Raw genomic sequence first — 16,968 nt, forward strand, 5'->3', positions numbered from 1 at the left:
TTAACCAAGAGTCTGGAGGGTTGGAAGGTCAGCTCAACCAGGCTTAGATTAATTGAGTGGGAGTGGTTGGTGGCTGCTGTTGGTAAGCAAATATCCCCAATATTTGTTTTCCTACTTTTCCCTGCATCCTTCCATTGTTCAAGAGTAGAAAGAGGAAATGGCTAGCTTACTGCATAGACCTATTTTATCCAACATCCAGATCTCTGAGGTCTTCTTCAAGGGTATTCTGTCATGATTATCCTGAAGAAGTATTTCAGTGTGCCTTCAGACCAATTATTTTCAGTTTGTTTCTCTTCTGCTGTCATGAAGATAAAGATTAACCTTTATATTTCAGCCATTTTCCAGTTGTGTACTTTGTTCTGCTCTTTTGCCTCGAAAACCTTCAACCCCATTCCTATTTTCTTTCCCATCTTCTTCAATATTATATTTTTAACAGGAAATTAAAAGTAATTAATGTTGCAGTACACCCTGAATGACTACTGTGCAAGCAGGTCACGATCTCTGTCAGTTTAAGAAACTAATATGCTACATTTTTAAGATATATTTGATTACTAAGTTTCACATAAAGTGCTCACTGCAGCTGTATCAGTATATTGTACAACTCTACTTCATACTGCCCACTATTGAAGACCAGTCCTGAACCTCATTTGCTGTTGTTAGTGTAGCTTGTACTGTATTTTATGTCATACTATGACTTAATCCATTATGTGGTATTCCATTTTTTTTTCTTGTTTTCTTTAAACGGTTTAACATTTGCTCTAGGGTTTTATAGCTCCCTCTAAGTTTAAAGTAAATGGGTTCCTGAATGTGAGTCATCTTGGATAAAAACATCAGCCAAATGAATAAATAATAGGAATAGGACTTTATCCTCCTCGTTAATCATGTCAAAAGTCTCATCGTAGTTTATCTGTCCCTGAAAACCGAGAGGCTCGCTGAGGCTGTGTTGCATGTTAAGTTTATAAAGTACTGATAAATATGTTTCAGCCCTGTCACAGTATATCATAACTTAGTGCACCGCTGAACGCCTGTTGCTTGTCATGTAGCATGAGAAGCAAAATGAACAATGCACCAGACAGACAGACAGAATAAATGCATCAGCGGCTTCAAATTAACTGGGATCCTTTTCTGCTGAATGTATATATTTTTAAACGCATCTGCCTTTCCGGCGTGTCACTCTTGATTATTTATAATATAATTAGCCATGGCTTTGGCCCTGCTTATTTTTCTCTGAGGGCCTGGAGTAAGACATGCTTTATCTCAGAGCCCTTTGTTCTTGTTTTCTTTCTTTCTTTCTTTCCATAGTCCTGGTTTCCCTGCTAAAATAATTCAAAGTAAATAAATCAAGTTTCTGGAACAATTAGATGAATCACGAAGGACAAACAAGGGGATTGTAAAGTGTGCTGTACTGCCTCTTCAGCACTAAGCTTGGCCAAGTGAAGGCTGTCCTTAATCCTCAAGCCTGTCTGTTCTTTCGTTGCCTGTAAAGTGGCTTCATTGAACAAGGTCTTGTGATAAAATCATAATGTGAGTTCCTATATCAAGGTTAATCAGTTAATATGTTTGAAATAGTGCAGTTATTTACCATGTATATGTATTCGCCAAGGGCTCCTGTTTATTACCAGCGTGTTGCTTGACATTCAAACAATTGAGAGCATTAAGGCGAGCAGTGAAAGTGGGCCAGCCGTATCTTACATATGAAAAGTTGAATGTCATTGTGGAGATAATGATCATCATTCTTATGGCTGTCAATATCTTATGTAAGATAGTTATGTTGTGGGCCGTGTGTGCCTTTCCCATCTGTTTTTTAATGTATCTTTTGGCTTTCGTTATGGAGGCTTCGTTACTGAAACAGATTGATTTAAAATCTTTAGAGTTTAAGAAGGGGCTTGGGGAGCCGATATATGAAGCTTTGGATCTGTCTGAATTTCACGTCATGTTGTGTAAATGCTGAAGCAAGGAAACCATGAAAAGGTAGTAATCTATATCACAGTGTTTTTTTGTTTTTTTTGTTTGTTTTTTCTTCAACCGATGCAGATATTTTCTGCTGTGATGCATTCATTCAACCAAGGTCAGCATTAATTTAATGAACCATTTTTTACTTAATTACTTTAGGGAGTTAATTAATGTATTCATGAGTAAAACAATATCCTGTAAGCTTTGGACTGTCAGAGTCACTGACGTCTCTTTTAATGAAAGATAAGATGAATGTGTCAAGTCATCACAGGTCAAAGTCCTGCTTTAAAGACTAGCTTGTGGACATGCATAAGAGTAGAAGAATGGTCACAGACAACAGGAGGCCATTGTGCCCATCTTCCTTGTTTGGTTTCTAGTAGCTAATCAATACCATTACATCAACTAGACATTGTATAAAGAAACCCCAAGCAAAAGCAACCTTAAAAAAACAAGGAGAAATAAATATTGCCATCCTTTATTCTGCTCTGTTTTGTCTCTCTGTGCTTCGGCCCACGTCCTGTCGGAAGTGCCGAGGTTGGTCTGTTACGTCAAGTGAGTCAGTGCCTCCGTATGATGCACCACATTCCTACAGAGCAGACTTTTCCATGGGAAGGGATCAGGAATAGTGAACATTAAGGGGAGAATTGAAGGATTGGGATTAACTGAGTGAGTCAAAGAAGCTGTAGCCAAACTCATGCGCGACAGCTGGGTAACAAATGCAGAAACAAAATGGAGGAGAGGAGAGGAGCATCAAGAATGAGAGGAGAACTTTCAGACTCTTGATGCTCATCTAGTTCTTTCATACAGTGTCGGTCCTAGTCTGCGTTGGTTCAGGAGCAGTATATTGAAGGATGCTGTTCCATACACGCCGTCCGGGGCTGCTTATGTGCTCTGCGTGACGTGATTTGGTGTGAGTTGTGCATTTTTGAGATCAGACAAGAAACCTGTTTCTTATTCAGCCTGATTATTTACCTTGGCTGCTTATAAAGTCCCACACTTTTATTTCCAGAGCTGTAGACAACATGGTGTTTTATAAATTTTATAAATTTATAAATGTATTGGTTTATGTGTTTATTCCTACGGTCCCTGAATCACCTAGATGTTGTTACTCATTAATGTCTTGTGGTATGTCCTCTTCATATGATAAGGTCTAGTCTCAAATTGATGTTGGTTGAAAGCATCCCTGCAGTGGTCTTTTGTCCTCTTCTACCTGTAGGAGTGGAGATGTCACTGGGCCGTCAGGAAGCTTTCGAGATATTCAGAAGGGACCATGAGGACAGTGTCACTTATGAAGACAACAAGACTCTGCTCAAACAGAGGTGAGAGTGGCATCGCAAGGGGGAAGAGGAGGTGTATTGGGGGTGGCCCAAATCTGTCTGTGTGGTCAGAGCTCTGAGCACCTGATCCACTTAGCCCAAACAAGGGACAAATCCACTACACCAAGAGATTCAGGAGGAGATTCAAACTTCGGGGGATTATAGTTGTTTGTAACAGTATTTCTACAGTTCTACAAAGTGTTTTACAAACCAAGTAAAGACTCAAACCCCCCATGAAGATTCTCCTTGAAGAGAGAAGAGATGCTGGGCCATTGGATGGAGAGCAGAGGGCAAACCAGGCTAGATACATTCTCACATGAGGGCGGGAGAATGGAATAGCTTCCAGCGAAGACTGGTCTGCTGTCTGGAGTTGTGGCTGGCTTGACTCTCTCCTCATGGGATACCAAAACCACACTTGCTGTGAAAAAACTGAAAAAAACAAATGAATACTCATTTTTGGAGGAATACGTGTACATAATTCCAAGGGTGTAATAATGCTTTTTTTCCCCCATTTCCTCTTTAGAGCTTCTTTTGATGTCAACATGATTTAAGTGTCCTGAACTCTTAAGTTTGCACGTAATTGTGACATGAAAAGCACTGAGGTTGTCCTCCATGCCCCCTGCAGGGTGCGGTTTTCCTGTTCACTCTCTGCCCGTGCGCCACATTGTACTTTTCTGAAGCATGGACACGATCACACAGGAGCTGAATTAGTATGGCATAGATTATGTCATTGACCTTTTTAATTTGGTCTTATATGAGTTCCCCAAATGATAAGGGTATCTTATACCATTATTTTATTCTTATAATGTAGTTTACCCACTGAAAAGTAAATACATTGGTCAGAAAACTATAAATTAGACACATTCAAGCAATACACCATTATTACGAAGTGAATCCCTATATGACTGAAGGCTGTAAACCTCATGCCAACATGAGGTCCAGACTAACAAGTATTTTTTATTTTTTTGTGTGTGTGTCTGACGGCTGGGGTTCAAATCTCCAAAACTTTTACGTTAATTGAATCAAGTTTGCTGGAGCCTCAAAGACTGGTTGGGTTTTGAGGCTGAACTGAAATACTCTCACCCACAGTCAGGTTTTTAGGACTGGTTGCATACTGCAGTTTGCAGAAATACTCAATTATGTCAGCTATTAATAGACGTGTTTTAAAAATGCTGATGTTGATTGATTTGTATAAAACAATGTGTGATGTCCTGACCTTAAAAAAAAAAAAAAAAAAAAAATCTAAGCTTTCCAAACCAACAACACAAGAACATACATCAGGAAAATTGTGCAATTACATTTTTTTAAGTTTAAATTACATATGTGGGATGTTACTATTGATTTTTAAAGCAGTTATCAACATGTATGATTAAGTGCTATAACAATACACACTCTACCATAACTAGAGCCCTGAGCCTATAGTTTACAAAAGCAAGTTTGCACTGAAGCTCCTTATACTGGAGATCTTATTTACCTACAGTTGCAGATGACTGATTATTTATTTATTAGCTGACACCCTTGTCCAGGGTGACTTACAAAATATAAGATAGTATAGTGCAGTTCAAGGCATTATACATTTTACAAATTCCAATTTACACAAGTGTATACAAGATATACAGTAAACAATATATAAGATCTTACATCCTTGATTGTAAAAGCTGAAACGTGCAGACAAGATGTCAAGTCACAGTCAAGGGCCGAGGGAAAGGGAGCATAGGGGACATCAAAATAAACAATATGAGTACTAGTATTGATATTTTGTTATCATTGTTATGTTAAGTAAAGTCTCCACGCATATCAGTTGCATATTGGCGACTTGCGATACATGCCCCAGTCTTTAGCCAGCTGTGCTGTGGTAACAGATTACTGTAGAGATGACCGTGTGGTGGTTGTGCCATTGGTTGACCTCTGTTGTCTTTCTGTGACAGGACTGCCGAAGCCAAAGCCCTCGGGAAGAAGCTGAATGTGGCCAGGAGTAAAGTCAGTGAGTACCTCTACCTTCTGACACACATCTGACACTCTAAATTAGTGGGGCTTGAGAACAACCTTTATCTTCAACAAAGAATTGGTGGGTTAAACCCATAAGAAACGCACGGGCAGTGTACTTTCAGTCACATGTAAAAAAAAAAATTAAACAGTAGCTTATGAGGACAACAGCTTATTTCAGCAGTCCCCTGCACGTGCTGTTGGAGCTGCTCATGGAAATGCCAAGTGTCAGGTGAGGTTGATAGTAAAAGCACACCTGCACACACACACAGACACACACGCATGCACACAGGGAGGCCTTCCTGTCAGTGACCAAAGGGATCCAAGCCTCCAGAGCACCTCCCCCATGTCTCTGCCTCTGCCTGCCGGAGGCTGCAGCTCAGAGGCTCACAAAGCAGCAGGAGGCTCCTCATAACATTTCAGTGTTTAGAGCCGGGAGCAGGGTCTGTTTTCAGGCACGTAATATATTACCAAGTCATTAATGCATTATGAAATACGTTAAGAAAAAACAATGTAATGTATGTGTAAATGTAATCAATATATGGGGAAAGAATTGACTCTTAAACATTTGCAGCAGACTACTCTGCCCCCTGTGATGCTGCCCCTCATTTCTCCTTCATTCATAACATGATTACGCACCATCTGATCAAGGAACTTCCGGGCAATTCATTCAGAGCTCTCACAGCTCGATTTTAGAGTTTCACACTTTAAGAAACCTTTGATTTAACAGTGGATTTTAATTCTGCACTTCCAAGCCTGAAGTTCAAAGTTTACCACTTCAACAAAACCTTGAATGGGAATCAATGATCTTCAATGAATTGGCAATTGGGTAACAGGGTACACAGTGTTTCAGGAAGAATGATCCTATTCTATCCTATCCAATCCAATCCTAACCTAACCTATCCTAGTACACAACTATTGATATGTGTTGTGTTACTGATTAAGCACTGCATTTAGTTTACTGTCACCAGGTTATAGGCTTGAGCAGGCAGGTAAAGGTTAGAAAACTGAAGAAGAGACATAAAGGAAAGTTAGAAAATCTAACTTCCAGACAGAACCATTCTGTCTACCTAGAATTCTCTTAAAAAAATAAGGTGTATGCTTTGTAAACCTGGGATTTAGTTCAGAGTTTTGAGTGATTTCATACAAATAATACTCTCTTGCCATCTCCTTTTTTATCCTCTAAACTGTGATGGGGGAAAAAAGAATTGGCTGTTAACAATGTCCTATTATCGTAATGACCCTAATAGAAAACATGCATCATGTCGTGCAATGTTTACGTGGTCTGAATCCCCAGACACCCCCCCACAGCTAGTGCAAGCTGTGATAATGAAGGAATAAAGCTGGTACAATTTGCTATGTTGGGATTTGTCCCTTTAGTGTACCTTGGTTTTGTTTTTCAGCGCATTCCTCATTGTTTCCAGGCCTTTTTTTTCCATTGCAGTGAAAAAGCATCTCTCTTCCGCCACTCTTTTTATTGGCCTGAATCAAGTGTTTTTTTTTTTATTTTGTGGTATGAATATCCCATAGGCTATCTGCATTTAGTTTTTTTTCTCTGTAACGTTGTCCCTGTCAGGTAAGGTTTATCGGCCAGACGATTCTAGGGCTCTGTCACATTCAGCAAATGTCACGGCATGGCTCTACAACACAGAGTGGCATGTCAGTCACTGGCGTGTTATTTAAAACATGTAGAAACTTAATGTTGAAGCCACATTGTTAACCCTTGCATTTCTTATGTTTCTGGAAACTGATAATCTCCGTCACATATCATGAAAAACCCTAATAATGAGGAACCATGTTCTTTATCATATCGAACACTGAAATGCCAAAGTCTAGCCAACAATTCACACAGCCCTTCTTACTCCATTGTTTGTACCTTGAGAATAGGTCACACCTCATGCAGGAGGCAAGGGCACCATGGGTCTTGTTTGCATTTTATGTAATCAGAGACATTGTTCATGATAGAGTTAATGTACTTGAATTGATCACTTCAAGTAGTTTCTTGATCATGTCAATCCATAACAAACTACTTCTATTAACAAAAAGTCACAGACAAAAGAGATTCACTCAGTTCAAGAGAACAATGGACATGTTTATTCTATTTCTGCTAGTACCAGAACATTCCCAACTTCAAAGGTTTTAACAGATTGTGATATACCTCACTTATAGCACTTAATACCTAAACTCCAGGTACCAGATTGCACTCTGGCGGATTGTGAGATTAATAACACATTGCCTTAACTAGTATGTTAGTCTTAGATAGCAGTTTCTGTTTGTGGGCTATAGAAATCAAGTCTGTCCTGTCAGATCTGAGAAACCATCTTGTGAAACAGTATCACTGGGAGGCATGTATATTGTGCGTGTTGTTTTGTAAGGTTGCACGACTGTGCCATTTGTGTTTGGCATCAAACTATAAAATACACACTGCAGCCCTCAAGCATCATGCCTTATGCCCTGCTGTCCTAGATTTTCATACAGGACACTGGACACATGCATGTCTGCTTATGGTAATGTGCTTTTGCAATAACCCTCTCCACACTGGCACTCCCTCAGCCACAGCGCACAGGCTGCAGAATCTCAGTGGCTCTGACCACGGAGCCATCATTCCTGGCACAGTGCAATGGCGGAGCCAAATAGAAAAATGTGCGTGGGTGAGATGGATGCTAAGAAGAGCCATGGAAATGAACTGCCATCTTGAAAGTACTGTGATATTATCATGTTTGCAAAGTTGTTGTGTAATTTGCTCAGTAAAAGTGGAGCTAATATAACACAAATTAGTAAACTGATTTGGAACATCCCCGAATGTCGAAGACTTGTGGCCTAGGGCCACTTTTGGTCCCCCTTCCCTCTTTCTCATCTCTGTAATTAAGGACATATGCTGCTAATTAGCATTTTATTAGGAGCCCTTTCTAATTGCTGCTGTTTGTTTTATTAGTTTTTAACTCATTCCACTGTCTCCATGTGTGGCTTGGTTAAATCTGTGATATCCTGAGGGGTAATTTCAGGAAATTAAGTGTTATCTAATCATATCCCACTCAGCTTTGCCTATAAACTTTTTCTCTTAATCAGGACCACCATAATGTACAACAATTATATATTTCATGTATTGCTTTATACTGTAGTATCTTTTTTTAAAACTATCCAATTCTGTCACTCAGAGTGCCCCAGGTCATACTATTAAAAAAAAAAAGACTTTCACACTAATTGTAGATTTGAATTAAATTGTTTGCATGTTGTAAAGGTAGAGTGATGTACTATGGGTTAAATATCATTCTGAGAGCTTTTGCAAGCTTTATGTGCTGCTTAAAACTACAAATAGTTCTTGTGGATAAGGTCATTCAAACCACTATGTACAAACTAGAGGTCTTGGTAAATGCTACAGAGAAAGGCCACTAATTAGTAAGCTGTTTGCAGGTGCAGGTGCAGGTGCATGTGCGTGTATGTGTATGTGTGCGTGTGCATGTGTGTGTACATGCTTCTCAGTGCACCATTGAAAATCAAGTTGTGCTCCTCACCCATCCTCAGCAGTTTTCCCAAGGAGAGCTCATACACAAGTACTCCAAATCATTGATCACAGTTTAGAGCTGCAAGCCAAGACATGTATTTATAAAAGATACCAATCTTCTATAACCTAATCTTTTTGTTTGGTGCCTTCAGGAGCACCAGCCTCAAAAATGTGTCTAATGAAGCCCAGTTCCACTAACTTACAGTATGAGCCAGATCACCAAGTGTCTCACAAGGATTGTGAGGACTAACGTGTGTCCTTTCAGCTATATGTATGCCCTCATAGTGCTGACACTATTTTCTGTCTCTATTGATGTACCATGGGTATGAGAGAGCTGAGTGTGAACATTTTAGTTTTGCAGTCTTGGAAAGAATATTTCTCCTTCACATGAATACTTTACTGCAGTACATGTAAGTGCCTTTAGCCAGCCAAGAATAAATACATAATTCACCTAGAGACTAGATATGTCAGTGTTTTTATGGTCTGTTTATCCTGAAGTCCAAACAAAGACCAGAAGCATCAGTAAAAGTGTAGTTCCTTTAATGGAATTCGATATATGTATATTTAATTATGTCTCTATGCTACATTCAATAACAACAGAAAAAAAGCAGTAATGAATGCTTTCATCATGCGATCCTGTATAATTTGGCCTGTGGATAATGTGCAGTATCAGATAGTTCCAAGGATACAAATCTAAAAAACTTTGTATACACATACATTAAAGCATATGTTTAATTAAATTAGATTTTTTTATCATGCCAACGTGAAACGACTGAGCATATTTTTTTCTCTTCCAGAAATACAAACCAGTTAACAACTGAATTATCTAAGGCTAGTAATTAGGCTCAGAAATGTATAAAATGATGTCAGCCCAGTGGCCTGAGTGGTTTTCACTGGAGCCAGAGGACTGGGAGGCGACTAGAATCGTCCGTGACAGACTGCAGTTCTGGCACATCTCTCTCTGCACACAACCTCCAACTGCACTGCAGGGCTCCCTGAACAGTTCCCATTCATAAAAGGCAAATGAGCGCATATTACAGTAGCTGCTTAGGTTAATTGAATGAATGCATGTAATGAGTGTTTTACATCTAAGCTTGATCCAAGTTCATTAGCAGGTAAAGGGATTCTAGTCATACCCCAAAACTGTTGCCCTTCATGGAAACCACGGATGCAGCAGCAACCTAGCAATTGTATTATCACTATAACTAACCATTCACTACATCTTACCTATGGTATCATTATGATTACATAATATATATAGTTGTCCATTGATCTAACCTTTCTCTTTTTTGGCCTTGTTTATGCCAGTTTAAGACACGCATTTTGAACATCGAATTTCCAATCATTTATAACATTTTCAACAAGCCATGATTCAGCCAGCATACCTCTCAATTTAAGCTTAAAAGCACAATCTGCCTTTCTCAGATGTGTCATGCTGTGTGGTAAAATGGTATTAGTTGGGATTTTGGTAGTGGCGTGTGCAGATGATTTAAGTGCATGTCATGCTTTTTAATAAGCCCCCGTGTTATTGCATGTCTTAAAGTAAAGGAAGCCACAGATCAGGGGTTGTGCAGTTGGGTTAGCGGGTTTTGCTCGGTCCCAACAAAGCAGCACTTCTCTTTGTGGTTCAACTGCAGTCTTCAATAAACCAGAGGCTGCTTTGATCTCTGACAAGCTTCTGACAACGGCATGGGTGGTGTGCCTAATTGTTAATGGAGATTTAGAGTGGCCAAGAATGGAGGAGAAGCACAGAGAAGAAGGAGAGAGAGAGAGCAGCAAGAGAAAGTTAAAGCATATACACATCATGTCCCCCCACAGCGCGCCCCTCTCCCACTCCCTGGTCCTGAGCTCTCATATTGTGTTTGGCAGGTTTAAAAGTTTGGAATTTAATCCTGTTGGACAATACTTGTTCCAAATCGCTTTCAAAAGTGGTGGAACAGGTATATTTGTCAGAGGCTGCATGATGTATTGCCTTCCCTGGATTAGGGACACGGGACTATCGAAACAAGGAGCCGAATCTTCTTTCCAGATGTCGGGGGATTTACGGCTTCGTGTCCCGCAGAACATCTGTTAACCTCTTAGCTCTCCAGCTGCAGACTTCCAGTGTGCTTAATACACATGGGGCTGGAGAAGCTACAGGAGAGGGCTTCAGGAAAAAAGGGCATTTCATCTCTTAATCTATCTTGGTGTCAATCACAATACATCGTATATCCAGTTTGTTTGGTCTGTTTCTTGTCATGGGTTCTAGTAGCCAATGTTTTCCAAATCATCTCTTCCTATCATTGGTGGGAGATGTAGGACATTTCCTCAGCACAAATTAGGAGGACACATCACCAAACAATTAGTTACCTGTTTTTTTATTTTAAGGTTTGGTCTCATCCTGCACAGTTGTAATTGTTTCTTAGTAGTTGTAACATTATTATTTTCACACCTGTAGGTTAGTATTAACATAAGCTTGAACTGTACAATGAAAGTTAGACTACACAGCCAAAGAGGGGTCCAAAAAAGCATTAGTCTTTCTCTGCATTTTACAGCTCTTCAGCAAATTTAATGCACTTGCTTTGTACACCTTAACATTATTGTTACCCTTCCACAGTGTAAAGATACCACCAAAAAAATTGTGTAAAATGCTTCCCCTTTTAAACACAACTCTGGGCACAGTGTACATCGAATCAAACACCATCATATCAAAGCTCTCTTCTCTTATGGACACAAAGCATGTTAAATCTGAATCCGGTAAGTAAAAGCTATTGGGAGCTTTTATTGTGCTCTTTCTTTCTCTCTTTCTCTTTCTCTCTTTCTCTCCATTTTAAGCACATGTGCCACACCTTTTCCATACTTTGCCTTAGTTTTACCAGACTGTCTCTGTGCTTTACTATATTCACATATGATAACACCATGACACAGAATACCAAAGGCATAAAAGTGACGTTGCCGTGCTGGAGTGTAGTAACTGAATGCACATTGAGCGCATGACAAACCCACAGGCGATCAACGTGAAAGAATGCTATATCAATGCATCAATTTCAAGATGGCGTGAGTTTACAAAATTAAAAAGGCAATTGCGGTACCAGGGAAGAATGAGTGATAACTTGAAAATTGACACAAATGGTATGGACATGCAGCCCCAAAAAAATGTCAGCCCTTTATTATTTATCCATCGGAAAAGGAACATTTGTTTTCTCTGCAAATTATGTGTGAATGATTTGGCCATGTCTAGAGGAACCAAAGATTGTGTGCAGTGTTTAAAGAGGACAATTGCTGATCTCCACTGCTTTAGATTATTACTTATGCAGAGTAACGTGTATATATGCAGTACTGTGCAAAAGTTTTAGGCAGGTGTGAAAAAATGCTGTAAAGTAAGAATGCTTTCAAAAATAGACATGTTAACAGATTATATTTATCAATTAACAAAATGCACAGTGAGTGAACAGAAGAAAAATCTACATCAAATTAATATTTGGTGTGACCACCCTTTGCCTTCAAAACAGCATCAATTCTTCTAGGTACACTTGCACACATTTTTTGAAGGAACTTCAAGGGGGGCTATACCATCATTTCCAGGACTCCTTGTTCTTCTTTATGCTGAAGATAGTTCTTAATGACTGTCGCTGTAGGTTTGGGGTCGTTGTCATGCTGCAGAATAAATTTGGGGCCAATCAGATGCCTCCCTGATGGTATTGCATGATGGATAAGTATCTGCCTCTACTTCTCAGCATTGTGGAGACCATTAATTCTGACCAAATCCCCAACTCCATTTGCAGAAATGCAGCCCCAAACTTGCAAGGGACCTCCACCACGCTTCACTGTTGCCTGCAGACACTCATTCGTGTACCGCTCTCCATCCCTTCGGCGAACAAACTGCCTTCTGCTATAGCCACATATTTCAAATTGACTCATCAGTCCAGAGCACCTGCTGTCAGTTTTCTGCACCCCAGTTCCTGAGTTTCCGTGTATAGTTGAGTCGCTTGGCCTTGTTGCCACGTCGGAGGTATGGCTTTTTGACCCCCAAGTCTTTCATGAAGGCCACTTCTGACCAGTCTTCTCCGGACAGTAGATGGGTGTACCAGGGTCCCACTGTTTTCCACCAATTCTGAGCTGATGGCACTGCTGGACATTTTCCGATTTCGAAGGGAAGTAAGCATGATGCGTCTTTCATCTGCTGCAGTAAGTTTCCTTGACCAACCACTGCGTTTATGGTCCTCAATGTTGCCCGTTTCTTTGTGCTTCTTCAAAAGAGCTTGGACAGCACATCTGGAAACGCCTGTCTGCCTTGAAATTGCTGCCTGGGAGAGACCTTGCTGATGCAGTATGACTGCCTTGTGTCTTGTTGCTGTGCTCAGTCTTGCCATGGTGTATGACTTTTGACAGTAAACTGTCTTCAGCAACCTCTCCTTGTTAGCTGAGTTTGGCTGTTCCTCACCCAGTTTTATTCCTCCTACACAGCTGTTTCTGTTTCAGTTAATGATTGTGTTTCAACCTACATATTGAATTGATGATCATTAGCACCTGTTTGGTATAATTGTTTAATCATACACCTGACTATATGTCTACAAAATCCCTGACTTTGTGCAAGTGTACCTAGAAGAATTGATGCAGTTTTGAAGGCAAAGGATGGTCACACCAAATATGGATTTGATTTAGATTTTTCTTCTGTTCACTCACTTTGCATTTAGTTAATTGATAAATATAATCTATTAACATGTCTATTTTTGAAAGCATTCTTACTTTACTTACTTTTGCACAGTACTCTATATGTATTTTATTAACCATTGTATTTGGTCTTGTTTTGTTTATTTTTAATTATTAATGCATGTTTGAATGAAATTATGATACATTGAAGTTGAGGAACAATACATACTTATGGTTAGGCCAATCCTGTGAAACCATATGCTTGATATTAATAATACATAGAATTGACTCATCTGGTTTTCATTTTGGAGGATTTTTACCCTTTCATGTTTGGAACAAATTATTTGTGGCAACTAAGGGATTGTATTTGAGCTGGAAAGAAACAGTCAGTATTAAATGAGCACAACAGGAAAGCGATAGGGAGTACCATTTTCATCTCTCAGATAAAAGTCATGCGTTGTGCAAAGTGACAAAAGGGAAAGCATAAATGTGCATTCAGTCTCTCTATTTCTGAACTACTTTTCTGTCTGTGATACATGCTTTGATAGCACCTGGCATGCCCACAGACAACCTGCAGGGCCAGATTATAACAGTTGGATACTCCCTACAGTTCCAGACCTGTCCACCCCCCTTCAGAGGCGTGGTGTGGAGTCAGGGGCCCGTTGCAGTTTGTGGCGCTTTGCATCGAAATCGCCGCTCTCTTGGAGAAACGCATGATCTGCGAAGTGCCCCCTCTGGGGCAGCATGTGGGATTCTATTCCCCATACTTCCTTGTGCCCAAGAAAGATGGCGATTTCTGCCCCATCTTGGATCTGAGGTACCTGAATCACCGCCTCAAGGTGTTGCGTTTCAAGATGCTCACCCTGCGCGGGTGAGTGCCCACGTCAGGGTGTCCCTTTGCCAGAGGCTGCTGGGCCTTCTAGCGGCTGTGTACCAAACCCTCCCCCTTGGCCTCCTTCATCTAAGGCCTCTCCAGTGGTGGTTCAGGTCCCATGCGATGCATCCTCGCCACAGTCACTCAAGCGAGCTGGAAGGCCGTTGGTGGCGGAGTCCTTCGAATTTAAACCTCAGTGTGCCCTTGGGGCCAATCCGCTACCGAGTGAATTTGACAACAGACGACTCCAAGTAGGGTTGGGGAGCTATCTGCAATGGACAGGGGAGTCCGTCAGGGCCCTCCATGTCAACGCCCTGGAATTACGAGCTGTGCTCCTCGGTCTCCGTCATTTCATGCTGGCCCTTCGGGGCAGTCATGTTTTATTGCGGGCAGACAGCACAGGAGGTTGCCTACATCAACAGACAGGGAGGTCTCTGGTTGCGCACACTATATCGGCTAGTGTGTCATCTGCTTCTATGGATGCAGCCTCAGATGCCGGGCATCACCTCCCGGGCATCTCCAACACGGCAGCGGACCTCCTGTCTTGGGGAGGCCCCCCGGTGTCGGAATGGCGTCTCCACCTTTGGAGTTGCTATGGGAGGGCAGAGGTGGACCACACAAATTGTCCCCTATGGTTCTCTTTTCAGGATCAGTCAGGGACCCTGGGGATCGACGTGCAAACCCACATGTGGCTGCGCTGTCTCCTTTATGCATTCCCACCATTTCTTCTTCTCTCAGTGGTTCTGGAGAAGATCATGCAGGAACGAGTGACAGTTCTGCTGGTAGCGCCTCGCTGGCCCTGCAGACTGTGGTTTGTGGACCTGGTTTCCCTCTTGGGTGGAGAGCCTTGGCAGCTTCCCCTGCGGGTGGACTTGCTATCTCAGGTGCAGGGCACACTGTGGCATCCCAGCCCAGGCCTGCTCCAGCTCTGGGCCTGGCCCCTGAGCGGGATTACTTGATGGCTTGGGGTCTGTCAGACGTGGTAGTGGCTACCATTCAGTCGGCGAGAGCTCCCTCTACGAGGTCGCAGTACTCCTACCGCTGGCGGACTTTTCAAAAACTTGGTGTCAGGAGAAGTCTCATGACCCAGTTAATTGCCATGTAGGTGTCATTCTGCAATTCCTGCAGGAGCTGTTCGACCAGGGCAAGTCCCCGTCCACACTCAAGGTTTATTTGGCTGCCATCTCCTCATGTCATGTCAGGATTGATGGAGAGCCTCCGGCGCAGTTTCTGAAAGGTGTGCACAGGCTGAGGCCTACCCGCGCTCCCTCCTGTTTGAGCCCTTGCAGTCAGTTGACCTCAGATTAGCGTCACTGAAGACAGCGTTTTTGTTGGCAATCACATCTGCAAAACACGTGAGCGAGTTACAGGCCCTGTCCGTTCACCCTGCGTGTGTCTGTTTTGCGGGAGATGGTTCCAGGGTTACGCTTCGGCCTAAATCCTGCGTTCCTCCCAAAAGTGCTGTCTCCTTTCTATATCAACAGGCCTATTGAGTTGATGGCTTTCCATCCTCCTCCGTTCTCTTCGGAGGAGGAGAGTAGGCTACACCTGTTGTGCTCGGTGCGGGCTCTCAGGTGCTATTTGGAGTGCACTAAGGACATTCGGCGTTTGGACCAATTGCTTGTGTCCTATGGAGCACGGACGCTGGGCCAGGAGCTTTCAAAGCAGCACCTCTTGCACTGGATTGTGGACACCATTATCACAGCCTACTAGTCGGCTGGAGCCCTGGTGCCTGAACACCTGGTGGCCCACTCGACTCGAGGTGTAGCCACGTCGTGGGCCCTTTTTCAAGGCTCCCCACTGGCAGACATCTATGCAGCTGCGAGTTGGGTCTCACCGCACACCTTTATTCGGTTCTAGAGGCTGGACGTGACTATCCCAGTTCCTTCTATTGGGGATCTGGTGTTTCAGTTGAGCCTCAGTAGCCTATCAGGCACTGGCTCCTGGCTTTTCTATCCCTGTCTGCCCCGGTTGAGTGTTCTTGGGAAAAGCAATGCAGAACCGTTTTCCCTTCTTACCGGACTGTGACTTGTATATAGTTCATTCTGTAGATGGGAGTGCATGTGTTTTTATACCTGTACCCCGCCATTGTACATAGTTCCTTTGTCAGCAGGCCTGTGGCCCCACCCTAGCAAGCTATCTGTGCTGAGGGCCGCTGCTGCTGTATTCAGCGGGAGGCTTTGAGTTTACTCTTGTGCCCCGCTGTGTATATAGTAGATTTATTGACATCAGGAGAGCATCTGTTGCCGCTAGGTCCTGGTCGTCAGTGTGTAACTTGCTCCTGTGTCCTGCGTGTGTTGCATGAGCTGGTTCCTGCACACCACTGTGTATATAGTTCATTGGAATAGACAGTTGAGCTTGTCTGCTCCTTATTAAGTTGAGCGTGGACGACTGCTCCTGTTGTTAGCGAGAGCACGTTGCACCTTGCTATGTATATAGTTCCTTTGCCAGCAGCTGGGGGCCGCTGCTTCTGTGTCCAGCGGAAGGAACTTGAGTTAGGTCTTGTTGCCACGCTGTGTATATTGTTCCATTAATTCATTGAATTATCCAGCAGTGGCTATCCAGTCTAGTTAGCCTGCTGTTTGTTGAGCACAGGGTGCGAGACTGCACCCTGTGCTTAAATGTTGTGGTCTTGGTATTGACCCCGCTCCTAGCCCTGCTAGTAGAGAAGGAGGCCACTATTACTAGGCTTCGCGGTAGGC

General features: G+C 42.3%; 1 protein-coding gene across 3 annotated transcripts in view; it reads left to right on the top strand.

Annotated features, from left to right (window-relative positions):
* The window catches only part of kif6 (kinesin family member 6), a 101,594-nt gene that overhangs the window by 58,390 nt on the left and 26,236 nt on the right, over positions 1-16,968 (top strand). For all 3 annotated transcript variants that reach the window (XM_066703395.1, XM_066703412.1, XM_066703403.1), the window contains exons 14-15: positions 3,170-3,272; positions 5,198-5,253. In XM_066703395.1, the coding sequence (XP_066559492.1) occupies positions 3,170-3,272; positions 5,198-5,253 (159 nt within the window). The remainder of the gene's footprint in view (positions 1-3,169; positions 3,273-5,197; positions 5,254-16,968) is intronic.

The sequence above is a fragment of the Amia ocellicauda genome, chromosome 1 (genome assembly GCF_036373705.1).
Source record: "Amia ocellicauda isolate fAmiCal2 chromosome 1, fAmiCal2.hap1, whole genome shotgun sequence".
Classification (NCBI taxonomy): Eukaryota; Metazoa; Chordata; class Actinopteri; order Amiiformes; family Amiidae; genus Amia; species Amia ocellicauda.